This window comes from Mesoplodon densirostris, chromosome 14, assembly GCF_025265405.1.
Source record: "Mesoplodon densirostris isolate mMesDen1 chromosome 14, mMesDen1 primary haplotype, whole genome shotgun sequence".
In the NCBI taxonomy this organism is placed as follows: Eukaryota; Metazoa; Chordata; class Mammalia; order Artiodactyla; family Ziphiidae; genus Mesoplodon; species Mesoplodon densirostris.
In genome coordinates this window covers 23,343,661-23,366,472 of record NC_082674.1, presented here as the reverse complement: position 1 = coordinate 23,366,472, position 22,812 = coordinate 23,343,661, and the positions used below count along the sequence as shown (strand labels likewise).

The 22,812-nt window shown below is 38.7% G+C and overlaps 1 protein-coding gene across 3 annotated transcripts in view; it reads right to left on the bottom strand.

Moving 5' to 3' along the window:
• The window catches only part of CLIP4 (CAP-Gly domain containing linker protein family member 4), an 81,161-nt gene that overhangs the window by 4,770 nt on the left and 53,579 nt on the right, over positions 1-22,812 (bottom strand). For all 3 annotated transcript variants that reach the window (XM_060117632.1, XM_060117630.1, XM_060117631.1), the window contains 4 exons: positions 20,881-21,015; positions 17,402-17,525; positions 12,395-12,459; positions 4,448-4,520 (listed from right to left, as the gene is read on the bottom strand). In XM_060117632.1, the coding sequence (XP_059973615.1) occupies positions 4,448-4,520; positions 12,395-12,459; positions 17,402-17,525; positions 20,881-21,015 (397 nt within the window). The remainder of the gene's footprint in view (positions 1-4,447; positions 4,521-12,394; positions 12,460-17,401; positions 17,526-20,880; positions 21,016-22,812) is intronic.

Below are 22,812 nucleotides of genomic sequence, written 5' to 3'. Positions count from 1 at the left end.
ATATTATCTCATCCAACCTCACCCAAATCAGTGAGGAATTTGAGGCTAAGAAAAATCAAGCTATTTGCCTAAGGTCAGAGAGATGGTAAAGAGGAGACTTGGGATTCAGATCCAAGGTTGTCAAGCACAAAGGCCAGGCTCTTGCTCACAACCACAATGGGTATTAATAATTAAGAAAAAGTTGAAAAATAATAATATGGCAAAATTTACATTGCCATTATGTTAAATTATAAAATTACAATAATTAAAACAATGTGGGGACTTCCCTGGTGGCGCAGTGGTTAAGAATCTCCTGTCAATGCAGGGGACACAGGTTTGATCCTTGGTCCGGGAAGATCCCACATGCCATGGAGCAACTAAGCCCGTGCACCACAACTACTGAGCCTGCGCTCTAGAACTCGTGAGCCACAACTACTGAACCTATGTGCCACAACTACTGAAGCCCATATGCCTAGAGCTCATGCTCCTCAACAAGAGAAGCCACCGCAAAGAGAAGCCCGTCCCCCACAATGAAGAGTAGCCTCCGCTCGCCACAACTAGAGAAAGCCTGCATGCAGCAACAAAGACCCAACACAGCCAAGAAATAAATTTAAAAAAAAAAAAACAATGTGGCCCTGGCATAAGAATGTACTTTTAAATGACACAGAGAAGGTATTTTAGAAAAATACATGCAATTATTTCATATGTGATAAGAAGTAAAACTTCAAATCAGTGGGAAAGGAGTGAACATTCTAATTAGTAATGCTGTAAAACCTGGTCATTTATTTGGAAAAGAATATGATTCTTACCACACACTACATATTTTAAAAATCCCCAAGAGATTAAAGAGTTAAATGCAAAATTAAAAAAAAAGAAAGAACTTGGAAAAAATAAAGCTATTCATCTGAACACACACAGACATACATGGGTGGGGAGGGAGGGAGACGGACATGCATTTAAAAAGTATGGCACCTACTATTAGTTAATATGTTTTTTTCACATATTATCATGCCATAACAATGTTTCATATCACAGCACAGCACAGTCTTTAAAAACACTGCAAAAGTCACACTGAGTAAAATTATTAAATAATAAAATTATTATTATTATGGGATATATTAAAGGGAAAATCTTTCAAAGAGTATATAGAGTATGATTTGTCCAACTTTGCTTAAAAACTCAGATATATGGGCTTCCCTGGTGGCGCAGTGGTTGAGAGTCCGCCTGCCGATGCAGGGGACACAGGTTCGTGCCCCGGTCCGGGAAGATCCCACATGCCGCGGAGCGGCTGGGCCCGTGAGCCATGGCCGCTGAGCCTGCGCGTCCGGAGCCTGTGCTCCACAACGAGAGAGGCCACAACAGGGAGAGGCCTGCGTACCACAAAAAAAAAAAAAAAAAAAAAAAAAAAAAATTCAGATATACGCATTAGAAAAAAGTTGGAGAAGTATATGACAAAATGCTAACAGTGATAATCTCATCTAGGTGATAAAATTAGATGATCTTTATTTGCATTTAATTTATTGTAATTTTTTCAAATTTTGTCCAATCTACTTTCATAATCAAAAAATTTTTAAAGAAATAAGTAATAAATGAACTCGATATCCAAGCCAAAACTTAATAGTTTGGGTAAAGATTTAACATTCCAATAAGAATGATTTGATTCAAGTTACGTCAAAGCTCTAAAAGCCCAGGGAAGTGAGAAATTTATAAATTACACTACACTTGAGAGCGTTGCTTACTCATTCAAAAACATTAACGGATCACCTATGAAATGGCAGGTCCAGAGTTAGGTTCCAGGAACTTGTGCACAGTAATCTGTAAAACGTTACAGATGCTGCAATAAAGACGTGTACAAAGCAGAAGGGGCACAAAAGAGGGAGAACTCTATCCTCACTCAAGGTCCCAGAGAAGACACCTCAGTGAGGAAGTGACACCCGAACAAATCTGACAGGTGAGCAGACAGAAAAGGGAAGCAGACATAGTCATGGGAGCAAAATATATTACGTATAACTTAAAAAAAAATTTTTTTGAACAGCGCAGAGAGTTTAGCAAATTGTCACTTGTGAGGATTTTACCATGAGACATAAGTCCAGAGAAACAGGCAGGCCTGTACATGCTATGCCAATGAATCTGGACTCCATTCCGCACCTGAGAATTCAAAAGCTTTAAGGGACAGGCAGAAAATGAGAACATGTGACGTGAAATGATGGAACCTTCAGCCAACTGGGTTATATGAGTTCTACCCAAAGACATACAGATTTGAGCTGGCCAAATACATCACGTGGACAGGCTGGGTTCCACAGAGAAGACCCAATGGAGACTCTCAGGAGATGTACTCTGAAAATGCGGGGAGAAGCTAAGTTGGTAATGACGGAGATGAGATGTAGCGACAGGTGAGCTGCAGATCCCAGGCTGCATGCAGACGGTGGGAGACAGGTGCCAGTGACACCTATATGCTAACATCTCAAGCTCCCTGTGTTTATGGCCCCCATGCTTGGTGTGAGACATACTAAGAATTCTGAGGACAGAAGAATTGCTTCCAACACCCCCTCCATCATTTCTTCCTCTGAATGAAGGTGTTCATCACCACCACCTCAATAAGCCAACTGGAGAAGCACATCTGCTCTTTCTCAAAAACGGCGCAGCCGGCTGCTGCTTCCCTTTCCTCAGCCCTCTTTTGCAAACATGCCCTTTGCCCCAATTCCTTCCAGTTTCTTACGCAGGGATTTTCATCATCTCTGACTATATTTTCCACGTTTCTTCTGGAAGTATCTTTTATTTCCATATGAATAGACAAGAAAAGGGCACAGGGTTTGATAAATGTCAATAAACTCATTTTTTTAACCTACATTCTTCAGAATACATCATGCTTCCAGATTAAAAACAGCACAATATACAATCAACTTTGTCGCTTCAGCAGAAGGTCATCCAATCACTACAATGTTTCTTACCCCTGAGATCAGGGACAGGTTTCCTAGGACCTAAAGTCTAAACACCTAATGTCTTTCTTTTGTTTCTTATAACACTGATCACCAAACATCTGGTCACATGTTGTTTAAGTAAAAGCTAAGTAAGTTTTAAATTGATTATATATCCTCAATAAGAATATATATTTTTAAACAGGTATTAGAGTCAATCTGTAGAAGTATCAGTAAAGCTTCATTTATTTTTATTTTCAAAGCAAACCAACAGAAGTACTGATATTTTCTCATGTCAACAGATCCTCTTGAACATATCCATACCTGCTGTATGATTCCCACGGTTCAGATTTCTCTCCTTCCCTTGCTTCTTTGTATCATGTTCTTCCACTCACCAACATCTTGACACTGATTTTGATACCTTTCCCCCTTCAAAATCCTTTATATCCTGCTTGCCTCTTCTTAGCAATTTCCTCCATTCTGCCTAAGAACTCTTGAATATCTTCAATAAACTGGAGCATAAAGTTATTGCCCTTAAACTCTTTCAGCTACTCAAGTGAGGAGACCAATTTTAAAATCTCAGAATTGATAGAGGTTTTGAGGAAGGGGAAAAACAAAACAAAACCCACCCAACTCTGCTAAACAGTACCTAACAGTGCCTCAGGACCCGTCAGGGTTCTCAAGTGAAACCTCAGATCTTTGCGAGGCCTTCCAATAACTTCATGCCAGATTATTATATAAACTACCTGCCTGTTGCTCATGTGATCGTCAAGTTCTCTTGCATGGGCTATGACTCCTAGTGGCTTCTAGGGCCCCACAACTAGTGCACTTCCCTACTGAGCTAGACATTTTTCCCCCAGGGCATTGTTCATAGATTAATTGGAAGGATTTAACATTTAAAAAACAAACAAACAAACAAACAAAAAAAACACCTCCTTAACCTAATCAGCCTAGAAGAGCCTCATATTCCTCAAAAAGTTAAAAAGTTCCTAAATGTCTCAGAAAACTATTAGGGGGAGTAAACTGGGTCTGAGGTCTATAAATAGCAATGTAAATGAAAAAGAGAAAAGGAGACTCTCTACAAAGGAACAACAACGAAAAAGGGAGCAGTATATTCTACAAGAGGAAGTAGGAGTATTTGTTAAAATAATAATAAGATTACCTTATGCAAATAGGCCTGACATTTCTTTTATGGACTTCCCAAAATATTAAATCAATTCTCTGACTAATCAAGTAAACAGAGTTTAAAATCAGCCCACTCTATTCAATGATAACACAGAATGTAAATTCCTCCAACTTTTATTAACAGTACTAAACCTCTTTGAAAATATATTCCGTATACTACTTTTAGTCACTGGTGACATTTTTAATTGAGCTTGCAGAGGAGGGAGGAAGAACTCTTCTCACTAACACACTCATCACACCTTTTCTCCTAAGTGTTAAAATTCTACCACGCAATGTAAAAGATACAAAATCCCACTTTTATTTCTTCACAGAATCCTGTCATGTTCATCTTGAAAGGTGTTTTTCTAAATATTCTTAATACTCACTTGGCAAAAGCATTTCTTCTGTTAATCTCTTTCTGGGAAGAAGCAGAAGTTGTACTGAAACTTCTCCTAAAACCTAAATATGAAAGTTAAGGTCAGATGAGGAAAAATAAATCACAAATTCACAGTCCTTGTTAAAAGTTATCTTTTATCATTTCTTCTACAGATGTTCTATTTTACCAAGTGTTTCTTTGGAAACAGAAAGCAAAGAAAATAAGTGCATATAGATTGTAACAGGAGTTTAGATTTCTTGATGATTGTTACCTTACCTTGCTCATCAAACTATGCACTACATGAATAAGTTAAGATCATGACATTACTTTTGGAGGTTTTTATTATAAACTTTCCTGAAAACCAAATGAAATCGAATTATACATTGATAAAGCTTAGTCTTTTTACTCTCAAATATTATAATCTTGATAAATCGTATTTAAAAAATAAAAGGATAAAAATGGTTTAAAAAAACACTATCACTAAATAGACCCCATTTATAAAATTCTGAACAATGAACTTCAGAGCTTATGATTGTTGGCATCCCCAAATGACAGAGTTATTAAAAAAAAAAAGAAAAAGACTTCACTAAAGGTAAATTTTTTAAAAGATGTTTTTAAAAAGAATGGGATTTCCAGTTCTGGCAGTTATAGCACACCAGATGTGCTGAGTGAATTTCCTGAATGAAGCAACTATAGTTTAAAACAACTATAATTTAAAAAAAATACTGTTGACCTCATACAAGTGGCACAATTCCAAAGAGGCCAAAAACCAAAAAGAGAAACCATGGCCGGTTTCCCCCAAAGCAATCAACCACCTTGTACCCCAGGACTACACTGCCCTCCAGAGAAGCTGGGGCCTGCCAAGATGGGGTCCTAACAAAAGTGAGGGTCCCGAGCAGCTCATCTTCAGTGTAAAGTTAAATGAGAAACAAAATGAAGCACCACTCAGATGAACACAAAGGAAAGCAGCTTGTGTCAACTCCACTGTGCAGAAAGCAAAATTTTCTCCCCTCAAAATTTATGATCGTCCCGGGCCTCCCTGGTGGCGCAGTGGTTGAGAGTCCGCCTGCCGATGCAGGGGATACGGGTTCGTGCCCCGATCTGGGAAGATCCCATATGCCGCGGAGCAGCTGGGCCCGTGAGCCATGGCCGCTGGGCCTGCGCATCCGGAGCCTGTGCTCCGCAACGGGAGAGGCCACGACAGTGAGAGGCCCACATACCGCAAAAAGAAAAAAAAAAAAAAAAAAATTTATGATCGTTAGCCAAATTCATTTTATCTGTGTAATATAAAGGCAACAACAACATTGCAGAGAACATAAACTAAAGTTGGCAGCACCTCCAGGCAACTGGCAGAAGTAAACACAGGCACACCTCAGAGAGACCGCAGGGTCGGTTCCAGACCACCACAATGAAGCAAATATCTCAACAAAACGAGTCACAAATTTTTTGGTTTCCCAGTGCATCTAGAAGTTGTTTACACTATACTGTAGTCTATTAACTGTGCGGTAGCATTATGTACAAAAAAAATGCACATACCTTAATTTTAAAATACGTTATTGCTAAAAACTGCTATCCATCATCTGAGCTTTCGGTGTCATAATCTTTTTGCTGGTGAGGGTCCTGACTGATCAGGGTGGTGCTTGCTAAAAACTGGGGTGTCTGTGGCAATTTCTTAAAACATGACAACAGTGAAGTGTGCCACATCAACTGACTCTTTCTTTCACAAATGATTTCTCGATGTAGCATGTGATGCTGTTTGATAGCATTTTACCCACGGTAGAACTTCTTTCAAAATTGGAGTCAGTCCTCTCAAAGCCTGCTGCTGCTGTATCAACTAAGTTTATGTAATGCTCTAAATCCTTTATCGTCATTTCAACAATCTTCACAGCATCTTCACCAGGAGTAGATTTCATCTCAAGAAACCACTTTCCTCGTTCATCCATGAGAAGCAATACCTCATCTGTTCAAGTTTTATGATGAGATTGCAGCAATTCAGTCACACCTTCAGGCTCCATTTCTAATTCTAGCTGTCTTGCTATTTCTACCACATCTGCAGGTACTTCCTCCACCGAAGTTGTGAACCCCTCAGAGTCGTCCATGAGGGTTGGAATCAACGTCTTCCAAACTGCCATTAACGTTGATATTTTGACCTCTTCCCATGAATCACAAATATTCTTAATGGCACCTAGAATGGTGAATCCTTTTCAGAAGGTTTTCAATGAACTTTGCCCAGATCCATCAGAAGAATCATTGTCTATAGCAGCCATAGCCTTACGAAAAGTATTTCTTAAATACTAAGAGTTGGAAGTTTCAAAATTACTGCTTGACCCATAGGCTGCAGAATGGATGTTGTGTTAGCAGGCATGTAAACAACATTAATCTCACTGTACATCTACATCAGAGATCTTGGGTGACCAGGTGCATTGTCAATGGTAATATATTGAAAGGAATCTTTTTTTTTTCTGAGCAGTAGGTCTCAACAGTGAGCTTAAACTATTCGGTAAGCCATGTTGTAACTATATGTGCTGTCCTCTAGGCTTTATTGTTCCACTTACAGAGCACTGGTAGAGTAGATATAACACAATTCTTTTTTAAATAAATTTATTTATTATTTTTTAAATTTATTTTTGGCTGTTGGGTCTTTGTTGCTGCATGTGGTTTTTCTCTAGTTGCGGCGTGCGAGCTTCTCATTACGGTGGCTTCTCTTTTTGCGCAGCATGGGCTCTAGGCACACGGGCTTCAGTAGTTGTGGCACGTGGGCTCAGTACTTGTGGCTCTCGGGCTCTAGAGCGCAGGCTCAGTAGTTGTGGCCCATGGGCTTAGTAGCTCCACGGCATGTGGGATCTTCCCGGACCAGGGCTAGAACCCGTGTCCCCTGCATGGGCAGGTGGATTCTCAACCACTGCATCACCAGAGAAGTCCCAATGTAACATAATTATTAAGGGCCCTAGGATTTTCAGAATGGTAAATGAGCACTGGCTTCAACTTAAAGTTACCAGCTGCATTAGCCACTAACAAGAAGGTCAGCTTCTCCTTTGAAGCCTCACTGGCTTCCCTTCTCTAGCAATGAGAGCCCTAAAAGGCATCTTCTTCTAGTAGAAGGCTGTATCATCTACACTGAAAACCCATTGTGTAGTGGTGCCACCTTCATTAACGATCTTAGCTAGATCTTCTGGATAACATGCTGCAGTTTCTACATCAGCACTTGCTACTTCACCCTGCACTTCGAGGCTATGGAGATGGCTTCTTTCCTTATATATCATAAACAAACCTCTGAAGCTTCAATCCTTTTCTTCTGCAGCTTTCTCACCTCTCTCAGCCTTCATAGCATTGAAGAAAGTTAGGGCCTTGCTCTGGATTAGGCTTTGGCTTCAGGGAATTCTGTGGCTGGTTTGATCTTCTGTCCAGACCATTAAAACTCTCTCTGTATCAGCAATAAGGCTGTTTCTTACCATTTGTGCATTCACCAGAGTGGCACTTTTGATTTCCTTCAAGAACTTTTCCTTTGTACTCACACATGGCTAACTGTTTGGTACAAGAGGCTAGCTTTGGACCTATCTCTGCTTTTGACATGCCTTCCTCACTAAGCTTAATCATTTCTAGCTTTTGATTTAAAGTGAGAGACATGCAACTTTTCCTTTCACTCAGAGGCCATTGTAGGGTTATTAATTGGCCTACTTTCAATATTTTTGAGTTTCAGGGAGGAGGAGAGGGAAAGAGATGGAGTAATAGCCAGTTGGTGGAGCAGTCAGAACATACACATTTATCGATTAACTCTGTCATTTTATATGGATGCGGTTCATAGCGCCCCAAAACAATTACAATACTAACATCAAAGATTACCGATCACAGATACACCATAACAAATATAATAATAATGGAAAAGTTTGAAATATTGTGAGAATTACCGAAATGTGACCCAGAGACATAAAGTGAGCAAATGCTGTTGGAAAAATGGCGCCAACAGACTTGCTCAATGAAGGGTTGCCACAAACCTTCAATTTGTAAAAAGTGTAGTATTTGAGAAGCAAAAAAAAGCAAAGCACAATAAAACAAGATATGCCTGTATAATCTTTTCAAGAGGCATCAACCCAGGCTTAAAAGAATTCCCATACATTAAATTCTAAGTAAAATAAGCATTTCACAACAATAAATTACAAAATTCACAAGGAAAGAAGGTGCCACAAGTTAGGCTCCACAGAAACAGATGGCAGAATCAGACTCACAAAGACTTCAGATACTGAATTATTAAACATAAAAAGTAACAGTATTTAAAATGTTTAATAGCATAAAAGAAAAACTTGAAAATGTAGGGAAAGAATAAGTGACAATAAGTAACAACCAAACAGACTTGCAAAAAGAAAAAAAATGAAAAATTTATAATTAAAAAACTCTGCAGCTGGATTAGGCAGTAGAATAAACATAGCAGAAGAAAGAATCAAGAAACAGAAAGATAACTCTGAAGATATCCAGAATGCAGTCCGGAGAGACAAAGTTGTGAAAAATATGAACGAGGCATGGGAAAGTGAAAAAGTGGACTATACTACTCATCAGAGTTTTGGAAGGAGATAATAAAGAGCATGAAGGAAGAAATATTTTCAGTATGTAGGCAAGAATTTTACAGAATTAATCAAAGATACTAATTCCGAGATCCAGGAAGACCCAAGATGCCAAACAGAATAAACAAAGGGAAACCTCCACCTAGACATAATCATAGCAAAACTGTACAACATAAAGGAACTAGAGGAGACCTTTAAAAGCAGTCAAAAAGCAAAGATAAACCACCTACAATGGTATGGATTAGACAGACTGATAGGTGATTTCTCAAAAATTTGACAGAAGACAGAAAGCAGAAGAATTATATTGTCAATGTACAGGGAGAAAACAGCTTTCAAACTATAATAAAAATTGCTTCAATTTTTACTTTTACTCAGTAAAATTATCATTAGAAAAGACAGACAAAAACTGAGTTTCCTACCAATAGACCCTTTCTAAAAAAAAATTTAAGAATATAGATGAGGTAGAAACAAAATGATTTCAAGTGTAAGTTCTGAGGATTAATGACTAAAGATATCGGTAAATATTGATATGCATGAGCAAATTAAATAAATATCAATTATATAAAAACTATTATAATAATGTGAAATTTGTGAGGGCAACAAAATAGAAACTCAGTTTCTAAGGATTTCCTATTATTTGAGAAAGAGTAAACATAATGATTAACTTTAGGCTTTGTTAAGTATGTATGTCAAAGTACCTAGAGTAATTACTAAGAAGCATATTCATAGAATGTAATTTTTATACAAGTAGAAAATTAAATGGAAAAAAGAGGGGGTAGCAATATAACCAGAATGAAGTCAAGAAAGAAAAACATTTAAGTACAAAAAAGTTGAAAAATTAGAAAACAAATAAACAACATAAATAAATCCAAATATATTACTAATTACAATGAACGCAAATAAGTGAAACTCAGATTAAAAGACAAAGGTTGTCTTTTTCTAAAAAAAGTAAAATCCAGTTATATTCTATTTAGAAGATATTCCAGGGGCTTCCCTGGTGGCACAGTGGTTAAGAGTCCGCCTGCCGATGCAGGGGACACGGGTTCGTGTCCCGGTCTAGGAAGATCCCACATGCCACGGAGCGGCTAGGTCCGTGAGCCATGGCCGCTGAGCCTGCGCGTCCAAAGCCTCTGCTCAGCAACAGGAGAGGCCACAACAGTGAGAGGCCCGCATACCACAAAAAAAAAAAAAAGAAGATATTCCAAAAACATGAGAACATAGAAAGATTAAGGCAATGGCTAGAAAAAGATTTTTTAGGCAAGTACTTAATCACAGGAAGGCTGATACAAGGTAAAAAGAATTACTATAAAGCAATAACACTTACATTAACACCAAAAAAAAAAAAGAAACAGGTAGGTATAAATCTAATAAAACATGTATAGAATCTATATTAGGAAAATTATAAAGCTCTGATGGAAGAAATCAAAGATCTAAATAAATGGACAAGCATTCCATGTCCATGGATAGGAAAATTCAATACTGTTAAGACATCAGTTCTTCCTAATTTCATCTATACACTCAATGTAATCCCAATCAAAATACAGCAAATTATTTTGTAGACATCAATAAACACATTGTAAAGTTTATATAGAAAGGCAAAAAGCCCAGAATAACCAGCACTACATTGAGGGAGAAGATCAAAGTCCACTACTAAACTTGAAGAATTTCTATACGGCTGCAGTAATCAAGACAGTGTGGTATTAGCAAAAGAAAAAGACAAATAGATCAACAGAAGAGAATAGAGAGCCCAGAAATAGACCCACACTAACACAGTCAACTGATCTTTGACAAAAGAGCAAAGGCAATTCAATGGAGAAAGGATAGCCTTTTCAACAAATATGGTGGAACGACTAAACATTCACATGCAAAATAATGAATCTAGACATCGACATACACCTTTCACAAGAAATAACTCAATGAATCATAGATATAAATGTGAAACACAAAACTACAGAACTTCTAGGAGATAACATAGGAGAAAATCATGGTACCCTTGGGTTTGGTGGTGACATTTTTGATACAACACCAAAAGCACAAGTCATGAAAGAAAAAATTGATAACTTGGACTTCATTAAAATTAAAAACTTCCACTCTGTGACAGACACTGTTAAGACAATGAAAAGACAAGTCACAAAACATGCAAAAGCATAATGGTTTGCTATTTTGACTACTTAAAAATTAAAAACTTCTGCTCATCAAAAGATGCCAAAAAAGGAAGGGGAGGGGGTGGCAAAAGACAAGTCAAAAAGTGGGAAAGATATTTGCAACAAACAAAACTGACGAAATATTAGTGTCCAAAATATATAAAGAAACCTACAAATTAATAAGATAAAAACAAACCAACCAAAAGAAAAATGGGCAGTAGACGTGAATAGGCACATCACAGAAGAGGAAATGTATGTGGTCCATAAACATGGAAACAGGCCCAACCTCATCTGTAATCCGAAAAATGCAAATTAAAACCACAAGGAGATTACCATTTACACCCATCAGATGGGCAAACAAGACTACTGTTGGTGAGGTGAGGAGTGACAGAGACTCTCATCCACTGCCCATGTGAACAGTTTGGCATACCCAGGAAGACTGAAGATATGGATATCCCATGCCTGGCAATCCTGGAGAAACTTTTGCAACTGTGCACAATGGCATAGTTTCTAATAGTTAAAAACAGGATATAACCCAAATATCCATCAAATATAGAATGAATAATGTATTTTAATGGAACACTAAATAGCATAGCAAACAACAATCAAAACTAAACTTGAAGACACGGGGAGGGGGAAGGGTAAGCTGGGACGAAGTGAGAGAGTGGCATTGACATATATACACTACCAAATGTGAAATAGATAGCTAGTGGGAAGCAGCCGCAAAGCATAGGGAGATCAGCTCCTGCTTTGTGACCACCTACAAGGGTGGGATAGGGAGAGTGGGAGGGAGACGCAAGAGGGACGGGATATGGGGATATATGTATATGTATAGCTGATTCATTTTGTTATACAGCAGCAACTATCACCACAATGTAAAGCAATTATACTCCAATAAAGATATTTTAAAAAACTAAACATATATTATTTATTGACATATCTATCTATGGGGGATAGACATAAAGAAAATCAAGGGAATAATTAACATAAAATTCAAGATGCATAACCTGAAGACAGAGTATATGAAAAGGGAGGCAGATGAGACTCAGGGGATACTCAGGGGTTTCTATAGGACATACAGGTAATCATCATCTTTGGCTATGGGGTGGGTAATAGATGTTGTTTATGATTACAGGAACTATACAAATATATTTCATATACTGTTTTGTGTACATATATACTTTACAAAAAATTTTTTTCAATGAATAAAAGCAAAGAAATAATTATTAAGAACATAAAACAGTGTAATCTTACCAGGATAAGAATGATTCTGTTTATTTGAAGAAATTTCTGAAAGAGTATCCAGGGACTCTGTTACTCTGTGAATAAAACAAGTAATGCAAACCTCATTAGAAGTAGCTGGTCTTCAGATTTAAGACTGGTGCTTAACTGAGGGTTTCACACCAATGGTTATTTCTTATTTCACTCGTTTCGACAAGAATTTACTAAGCATCTATCATGAGCCAGGGATGAACTTCAATCTAGCACCACAGACAGGCAATAATCAGACAGAAGAGGTCCTTGTTATATAAGCATAGTAAGTACATAGAAAGTCAACTTCAGGTGAATTCATTTCAAATAGGGGCCTGACTTTGCTTCTTTGGAGCTTTATTTTCAAAGATGAAACTAAAAAAATGTGAAAAATTTATTTTATGTTGAATTTAACAAATGTTAGGTTATAACTGTAAAAACACCACATTTTTACATTGAAAAAACATCAGCTGAGTTTGTGTATATATGTGATTTTTCTGATAAAACTGACTAATACGATTCAACATGTTTTATTTTATACTTGACTCTAAGCACAATCATAAAGGTCACGTTCCCGATAGGTCTATTTCTTTGATACTCAAATCATTCTTATTTTTAAAAAGCCAATCCTATAACAGTCTTATTTTCTTCCAATTGTTTACTGACCTAAATCTGCAGTCTTTATTCTATCAATCACTTGCATCAGCACACTTTGTTACCATAAAGAAATCCTGCAACTCTTACAATATTTGCAATTTCATCTTGCAATTCACATGCATCATTTTCACAAGATATACAATATACAGCAATCAATGAGAGACTAATGAATGCAAAGAATATGATGAAGAGGACAGATACTTGAATTAAGCTGTGATGGAGAGCTGAGAACTTAATTCTAAAAGTGATCAGTTCATTAGTAATAAGTATGGAATGGTATGAACTGAGAATAAGAAAATTAATGCTATGCCGATAAAAACCACTTGAGCAAAAAATAGACAGAGAGAGAGAGAGAAAGATTAGATCCAGTCAGTGTCTTAGAATTTCTCTAAAGTAATATTGGTTGATATATAAGTTAATAGAAGAAAAAGCATTAACTAGATGATACTTGGGTGATAGTAGAAAGCCATTCAAGCAGAGCAAAGTACCATGTGCATTCTGGGACAGGAGGCACATTTTTTTTTTTTTTTTTTTGCGGTACACGGGCCTCTCACTGTCGTGGCCTCTCCCGCTGCGGAGCACAGGCTCCGGACGCACAGGCCCAGCGGCCACGGCTCACGGGCCCAGCCGCTCCGCGGCACGCGGGATCCTCCCAGACCGGGGCACGAACCTGCGTCCCCTGCATCGGCAGGCAGACTCCCAACCACTGCACCACCAGGGAAGCCCAGGAGGCACATTTTTTAATGGAACTATTAAAATAAAAAAAATTTTTAAAGGCCAGCTACAATCTGGGCAGGAGTGCAATGCAAGGTGAGGTTGTGATTGGTCACTATGTGATTGACTGTTCTCTCAGGAGTCCCTAGTTTAAAATTCTTACTTCTTGAATATCAGTGTTATCTTTAAAGAGCTCCAAAGCTGGGCTTCCCTGGTGGCGCAGTGGTTGAGAGTCTGCCTGCCGATGCAGGGGACGCGGGTTCATGCCCCGATCTGGGAGGATCCCACATGCCGCAGAGCGGCTGGGCCCGTGAGCCATGGCCACTGAGCCTGTGCGTCCGGGGCCTGTACTCCACAACGGGAGAGGCCACAACAGTGAGAGGCCCGCGTACTGCAAAAAAAAAAAAAAAAAAAAAAAAAAGAGCTCCAAAGCTGGTTTAAATTAGAAACTCCTCAAAATCAGGCACCATGTCTGTTTTATTTACTTATAGAACGCCTAGCACAGCACAGAGTGCTAAAAGACACTTAATAGTATTTGATGATGATGAATGAGACAATCAGAAGATGACAGGAAGACAGCTGGATAGAGACAGCAGTTCCTTTAGAGAGAGAGCCCTGCTTCTTCTAAGATGAGGGGCTGCTTTTAAAGGAATCACCTTAAAGAAGACCAAATAGATGGCAAAAAAAAGTAAAAAATGTGTGTTCCATAAACAAAGCAAGAAAAAGAAGATAAAACCAGGAGAAAGAGGCTTCACAATATAACAGAGAAGAAAGCTGTTACAGCATAAAAAACACTGAACAAAATTTGATCAATATTTACTGTGCATACAACATGCCAAACTGTGTTCCTTGGGTAAGCAAACATGAAACAGAGAACCCCAGTCCTCATGACTAGGAGACAAATAAAACTTATGAGAGACTGTAGCAATGTGTTAATGAAGATTTGTTCAAAGTAATATGAGAACCCAGAAGACTGACTGGTGACTCAGTATGGATCTTATTCCCCAATCAATCATTTATAAGATATAGGTCCTAAAGAAAGTCACTGGGCCTCTTTTAACCATTATAGGGTGATGGTTAAGAGTAAACATTCTGATACTAGACTATCTGGGCTCAAATCTCCACTTGGGAGCTGTGTACAACTGCACAACTCACTTAACCTCTCTGTGCCTTACTTTCCCCACCTGTGAAATAGGGATAAGTGCAGTACCTGACACACAGGGTTGCTGCAGAGCAGTAAACAATACATACAGAGTACGTAAAACAGTGCCAGCACGTGTAAGTGCCACTAGCTACTACCTCTTTTTCTTCATTATAAAATGACGACCAAAAAAACCCAGCAAACTGCCTAAAAGCAAGGGCTTAGGAAAAAAACAACAGCAAAATAACAAACCTGGGCTGAGTCCAGCTCCACCATTAACTACTGTGCGAGATCAAAATACCCCACCCAAAACATGCCACTCTGGTGCAAGGATTATTTTGAGCTAAAGATATCTGAGAATCAACAAATGCAGGAAGAGGCTTTCTCTGAACTGCCCTTATCTGCCTAAAACAGATCTTCCCAAAAAAGAACTGAATTGTCATAAATCCGCTTCCCGGGAGTTTCATCAAGCGGAGAAGACTGACTCTCATCACAGGAGAGGAGTTAACACCACACCCAGACAGACACTGTCACAGACTATCATATCCCCATCCATTTTCCTAAGGGCTCACTAATCTTTCTAACATCATCTGCTCCCCAAGTGGCCGTTCTCCCCCTCCCTTTCCCCTATTGAGATGGTCTATAAACTCTCCAATCTCACCACTACTTTGGGCGTTCACTGCTTTCTGTGATGCCCCCATGCATGTAAAATTAACATTTAATAAGTGTGCGTGATTTTTCTCCTGTTCATCTATCTGTTGTCAGTTTAATTCATAGACAGGACAAGTTTTTCGCCCCCTACAGTAGCTATAGAACTTTAGCAAAGCTACTGTATCTCTTGTAACTTTTCTTCACCTGCAAAATAGGAATAATCATATTACCTTATACCTCACTGGGCCTGGGGGAGATTTACGAAGTACATGGTACAGAGCCCACCTCTTACTAAATGCTCAGTAACTATTTGTACAGATCCTCCTCAACTTACAGTAGGGTTACGTCCCAATAAACCCATCTTAAGCTGAAAATGTATTTAATACACCTAATCTACTGAACCTCATCACTTAGCCTCGCCTACCTTAAATGTGCTCAGAACACTTTCATGAGTCTACAGTTGGGCAAAGTCATCTAACACAAAGCCTATTTTACAAAAGTGTTGAATGTCTCATGTAATTTATTGAATGCTGCACTTCAAGTGAAAAACAGAATGCTTGTATTGGTACAGAAGGGTCGTAAATGTATTGGCTGTTCACCCTCATGACCACGCGGCTGACTGGGAGCTGCTGCTGCCCTGCGCAGCGTCTCGAGGGAATACTTTACTGCACGTCACTAGCTCAGGGAATGATCAAAATTCAAAATGTGAAATACAGTTTCTACTGAATTCTTATCACTTTTGCACCACCATAAAGTCAAAAAATCATAAGCTGAACCACTGTAAGTCAGGGACCATCTGTAGTTATTCTTTTCCAGCTCACCTGACCAAATACTTATTAGGATCAAATGAAACAACATTTAATTGAAGGTACTTTATAAACTGAAAAGCATTATACATTAAATGTTATAAAATCATAAATAATAAGAAAAGAATTATACTAAGTACATCATAGAAGAAGGAAAAGAATACAAAAATTACATGTAATTATTCAATAAGAAAAACAAAGTGAGAAAGAAAATGGATATAAAAACTGTTAAATTTGCCAGGAGGCAGTCACACAGTCTAGTTGGAAGGGAACAAGATGGGACTCCCAGGTTGAGATCATAGATCTATTCTCATGAATGTGACTATACCATACATGTTATTTCCTATTTAAAGATGAGTATCCCATTTCCCATCCACTGAAAAGCATACCAAGCCAACTTCTTTCAGCACATTAAGTCATTTCACACAACAGTACCTGGAATTTCATGAGGACTCACTTCTGCTCAACTTTTTTTTTAAAAAACAGAGTGAGCTGGTACAAAAGTGTACTATCTTAAGAAGAAACACCGGGGAGGTATATTATATATAAATCCTTGAAGCTTCACTTCCCCCGAAGATCTACTGCTTATCTATTTTTGAAAACTAAAGAAATCAGAGGAAAAAGCCATTTTGGTTCCATTAGGTTTAAGGGAGAATGAATGGGGTGCCTGCTGGCAGGAAATTTAACGTGGTTAGGATGTGACTGAAGCAATCAAGGAGCATTTTTACTTTTGTCTGCATGACAGATGAAGCTTGCTGCGCTCACTGTTCAGAGCGGCAAACACCACTCCTAATAGCCTACATGTACTCACAGGGTTTGCAAATGAGGAATAAAGGAGGTTTTTAAAATTGCAAATTCTCAGCAAAGCAAATTTAGCTTCCACGAGCCTTGCCTCTGAAGAAGGTGGTTGGTTAACCCCTTGAAAGAAGACGTGGGCTATAGTCAGGGCATGTCTTTACTATAAAATTACGGACTCTAACTGTAACCCACTGCACATTACGAAAAGTTCTTGTGAAGAGTGTACATTCCATTGTTTCTCACCTTTGTACCCTGGACGGGGGAGCAAATATTCCGTATCTCGGGGAACAACTAAAATACTGCACACCTCCAACGGACCCGTCATTCTTGCCGTGGGGTTTATCAAGCTCTATCCCGTACCAATATCCTAGAACAAGAACGTGGGATTTTTAAAAGCATCTGCACTGTATCCAAAATTGTTATGCTATTACACAAGCCCAAAGTCTAGATGGTTTAACATTTTCATAAATGACCAAAATCCTCATGATCATTAAGCTTTCAAATGACAAAATTGTAAAACAAAATTTGAAAAATGAACTAGAAAAACATTTTACAAACATAATTGCAGAGTTGTACATTAGGGGAGAAAGATAAAATGCACAAACACAAATTTGGCAAGGATTAGCTATTATACAAGTAGTGTATGACCAAAATATATCTAAAAGCTACAATAAGAAACTGTCCTTAACTCGGTAGTATGGTCTGTTTAAGTGGAGAGCAGTGTAGCATGATACTGAGATGTATAAATCATAAAATGAATATGCAATCTTTTCATTTTACTCTTCCAGTATTAGAATACCACAAACAGTTCTGAAATAATTAAAGGGGGACAAAAATAATATGGAAAATATGACTAGACTTCATGGTGACTCTTCTTTTTCTTTCATTTTTTCCCTACCCAGAAAAGAAAAAAAAAATCATTTTTAACCTAAATGAAAAGATTTAGGTTAGTTAATAGGAATAATTTTCTAAAAGGCTTTTAAGTATTTAAAAGGGCCCACTCTGAGGAGAGTAATAGGATTTCCTTTTCTAGAGAGCATAAAATTAAAATAGTGAGGTTGCTTTTAGTGTGGCAAATATTAGATAAATGGACATATACTCCTAGAGTAATGGCTCTGGATGAGGGTACCTCCAGTTCAGTTAAAAGTACCTGACAGTCCACTCGTTTTTTAATTTAAAAGTAGAATACAATAGTAATTGTATGTGGTCTCTTAGAATCAGTAACAAATAAAAAAATAAGGATATAGATATTGAGAAACTTATTACAAATGACAAAATACAAAAATAGTGTTCCCTTCAGATTAATAGTTCAAAGAGTCAATTATATAACCTCTAAAATGACAATCTAGAAGTTCTTAATTTTTTTCCTCTTACGTTTTCCTCTTACTTAGATGATACCTCAGTCCATTCCCGATATTGGAGTTTGAGTTGAAAAGACTAACAATGCGTGTAATTGTCTTTTATACTTAAACAGTCCTACCCTGCACAGGTACAGAGTGAGGTATACAAACCCACTGCTCAGCCATACTAATGCTCAGTCATCGCATTTCTGAATGTCGCTAACTGGGTTACTCTGGTTGCCATTGTTATTTCTGAGTGCCACGGTTATAATTTTCCCAGTTTTACTTCCTTCTGCCTTTGATGCTTTCCTATATAATTTTTGCATTTTCCCATTTTAATACACCGTATCACTGCTACATGTTTACCATGTAACTCCTGAAAGTGTGTAGCACACAGCCGGAAGGCATTATGGCAAGTGTTAACAATAGTGACTGCATACTGTCTGGTAGTGGTGAGGAATGGACATCTTCCCATGTAAATGGCAACTTTCTTTCAGAGGTGGCACTGATAAACATGCTGAAGGGGCTAAACATGCCCTCTGTCAGGTCTAGATCTTATCATCTATAAAAAGCCTAGGGCCTCCCTGGTGGCGCAAGTGGTTGAGAGTCCGCCTGCCGATGCAGGGGATACGGGTTCGTGCCCCGGTCTGGGAGGATCCCATATGCCGCGGAGCGGCTGGGCCCGTGAGCCATGGCCGCTGAGCCTGCGTGTCCGGAGCCTGCGCGTCCGGAGCCTGTGCTCCGCAACGTGGGAGGCCACAACAGTGAGAGGCCCGCATACCACAAAAAAAAAAAAAAAAAAAAAAAAAAGCCTAGATGTTACCACTGTCCTACAGAACCGATTGATCTAAATTTTGATGCCACAAAAAATATACGCTACTTCTTTCTGAAAGAGAAGAAGGACTTTAATGAAAAGTTTCCAACTTTTATATTTGCTTATTACTTCTCAAATTTCTAAATGCTCTACACTAGGAGTTTAAGAATTAAAAGTCAACCTAAAACAACTGCATCCAAACAAAACAAACCGTTCAAGCCTTGTTTAATAAAACCAGAGAAAGGAAACTCAGAAGACATGGTGATTGTGGAAAAATAACCTACCTTTGGGATTCCTAGGTTTTTATTTGAGGACCATATTAAGAACATTCTAACTAATCTCAATTACTAGCTGGTGCCCTAAGAGAGACATGAATTATAAAACATATAGCCCATCTCCAATCCATTAGTAGTTGGACTGCAATTATAAATGGTATTAATGAAACAAAAATGTGTTGGGAGACAATTCTCCATGTTTCTACAGGCCTTATGGACAGAGGCACTGACCGTCTTTTCATGGATGTTTGTAGAGAAGATGGCCTTGGAGGATGGAGACAGAGTCTCCCCCGGCACAAAAGACAGGCATGCTTACTGTCTAGTACAAAGGTTCAGATTCCTTAAGCTCGGGGCTCCTCTCCTATAGCATAAGCCACTGGGTGTACAGGTGTCACCTGGCCCTCCCTATCTCATCCTCTGGGAACTGGGGCTCAGGAAACAGAAGAAAATGCTGCCACTTTGGCTACCACTATTGCAGAGAGCACTGAGGTCCTCTATCGCTGACCCAGGAGCCAGCATCTTCTGCCAGCATCTATGAAACCATGGCAATCCAACTTGTTAACTTGCAAATAGAGTAAAATCTCAGATCCTTCAGAGTTCTTGACAGAAGGCTACGAACTTTTTTAAAAAAATCAGTGTTCTAGGTAACCGTTTCCTAAAATGCTGCAATGCCACCATGTGTCAAAACAGCATATTGCTATTTAAAAATACAAACATGGTTTTATTCAACTGGCTTCTGTTTGAAATTACAATCACTGAAAATATAAAAGAAAGATAATCTTTACTTTTGGAAACACACTGTTAAGCCTAGATTGGAATGAATATATAAATACACAAACATGCATTTTTAAGATCACAGAGTACGCAAACGTTTTTCATTTTCCTTTGAACCACTGTTTGCTTTTCTCTCCAAGCCACTCTGTTAAAAGCTGTATGCAGTAAACTCATTATCCACTCATTTTCAAGATTATGTTTAGCACAAATCTAATCCTAAAATGTTTCCTCTGTTATTTAGCACACTTGGCAATCAGTGAGAGTAAGACTGGAGAGTAACAACTAATTTTAACTTTAGACAATTTAAAACACAAATGGCAAGAAAAATTCATAAGTAACAATCAACCTGAGTAAAAACAGTCTGCGTTTGAATCAATGTTTTCCATTTTCTGCCCCATAGCTACCACCCACAAGAACTATTAATCAAGAATTCTCTATAAGTTTTATTCACATGTAAAATTTTAAACCTTTTGTTATCTAAAGAATTCAAGTTGAGCAAAGACTATACAGATGAGTTACCTGGAGCAAAGTTTGTTGTCCCAAAGAACTTAATGGTACCAATTCTCTGGCCTACCACCAACACCCTATCTCCAAGGCGGAGTTCTCCTTCACAGCGTGCATTATTTGCTACAGATGTTGCTGAGGAATTCAAACCTGTTTTGGGGTTGGTTGGGGAAGGGGATGGGGCAGGAAAAGAGAAAAAACAAAGGGAAACTCAAAAAAGCACATAAGCCAAAAAACTACTATTTATTCTAACCAGTCTAGTTAGTTGGAGATTTCAACATATGCTGCCTTTCCTTATACACAGCATCTAAGTTGTGTTTCTCACATGTGAAGTAAAGCTACTCAAAAGAAATCTGAAGGGTTTCCTGAGACAATCATTGCCACAGGAACTTACACAGGATTCCTGGTGAAGTATCAACTTTATCCTGACTTCATGGTGGCACTCTCTACTAGAACAGAGGTCAGCACACCTGTTCTGTAAAGGGCTACATACTTTAGGCTTTGCAAGCCATACTACTCTGCACAACTACTCAACTCTGCTGTCATAGCACAAAAGCAGACAGACAAAATGGGCACAACATGTTCCAATACAACTTTATTTACAAAAATAGGTGGTAGGTTGGATTTGCCCCATGGGCTATAGTCCACCAATCCCTATTCTAGTAAAATGCTAGCATCATAGTAGTTCAGTGGGACTCAGTGTAAATGATACATACACAAACGTAATTTAAAAGTGAAATTGCTAGAAGATTCCAATTACCCCAAATTGATTTCCTTATTAGAAACAAAAGCACTCCCTGCCCAGACCTTGATTCAAACCTAAAGCCTGCAACTCCCACTACTGAACGTCAGAAGTCCTGGAGAAACACTGTCTTGAAAGCTGTTCGATTACAACAGAGAAGAGGTGGGCCCCTGAGGCTTGTCCCATCTGTCCATGAACAGATTTGAGTGGCTGTCATCTGAGAAAGCCTAGGGAACCCTGCGTGAGGGTGTGGGATAGAGGGTAAGTCAGACTGTTAACAGGGAGCAACTAAGAACATGGTAACAAATGAGGAACACAAACTCAGGGAGAAGGTCTGGATCAAGTGTACACTAAAACGTCCTTGGCCCTCCAAAGAACTAACATTTCCCAAGCACTTCACGGTTTACAAAGCGCTTTTCATGAGAATTATAATCATAGATAAGAAACAAACTCAGGAATTAATGAAGACATGGCGTGCATAGGAGTCGGTGGCACACCTGACTTAAAACCCTGACCCTGTGACCGAAACTCTCACGTCTGTCCCCACGCTGCCTGCGGACAATGGACCAAGGACAGAGAGCTCAACAGGGACTGCAGTGGGGCTGAGCTCACAGACGTCCTCCCCAACCTCTCCCATCTCCCAATCCCTTCTTTCTGCTCTTCCTTCTCCTTAATCCTCTTCCTTAGCTTCCCCAGAATGTCCACCCTCTGCAGTCCACATCTACCCCAAATGCAAACCGACAGAGAAAGTGGAGTATCTACTCCCTCTAGCAATACTTTCTTAAGGAAACATCTCTGGGGTTTGGAACTTTCTCTCACACATCTCCCTCCCCTTTGAAAAGGACCTCTTTCTCACTCTAATTGATAACTCTCTTCACCTCTACTATTATTTAGGTCCACAAACCCCTCAAATTTATAAAAAGAAAAAAAGGTTAAGTATGTAGGCTTGCCTACATACTAGAACTAGAACTACCTTAAATAAAGGGTAAAAAAGATAATTCCATACCCACACATAAATTTTAAAATCAAGTCAATGTCAAAAGCCCAAATTCCAAAGAGGGCCTTAAAATGTAAATAAAATGAGGACAGGATTGCTACATCACTACATCTTTTCACCTCTGTTCCTCACAGCATTAAAGAGAAACGGGTTTCAAGGTTAGAGGAATCTATTCAGAAAATAAATAGCCAAGCAAAATTTCCAGATT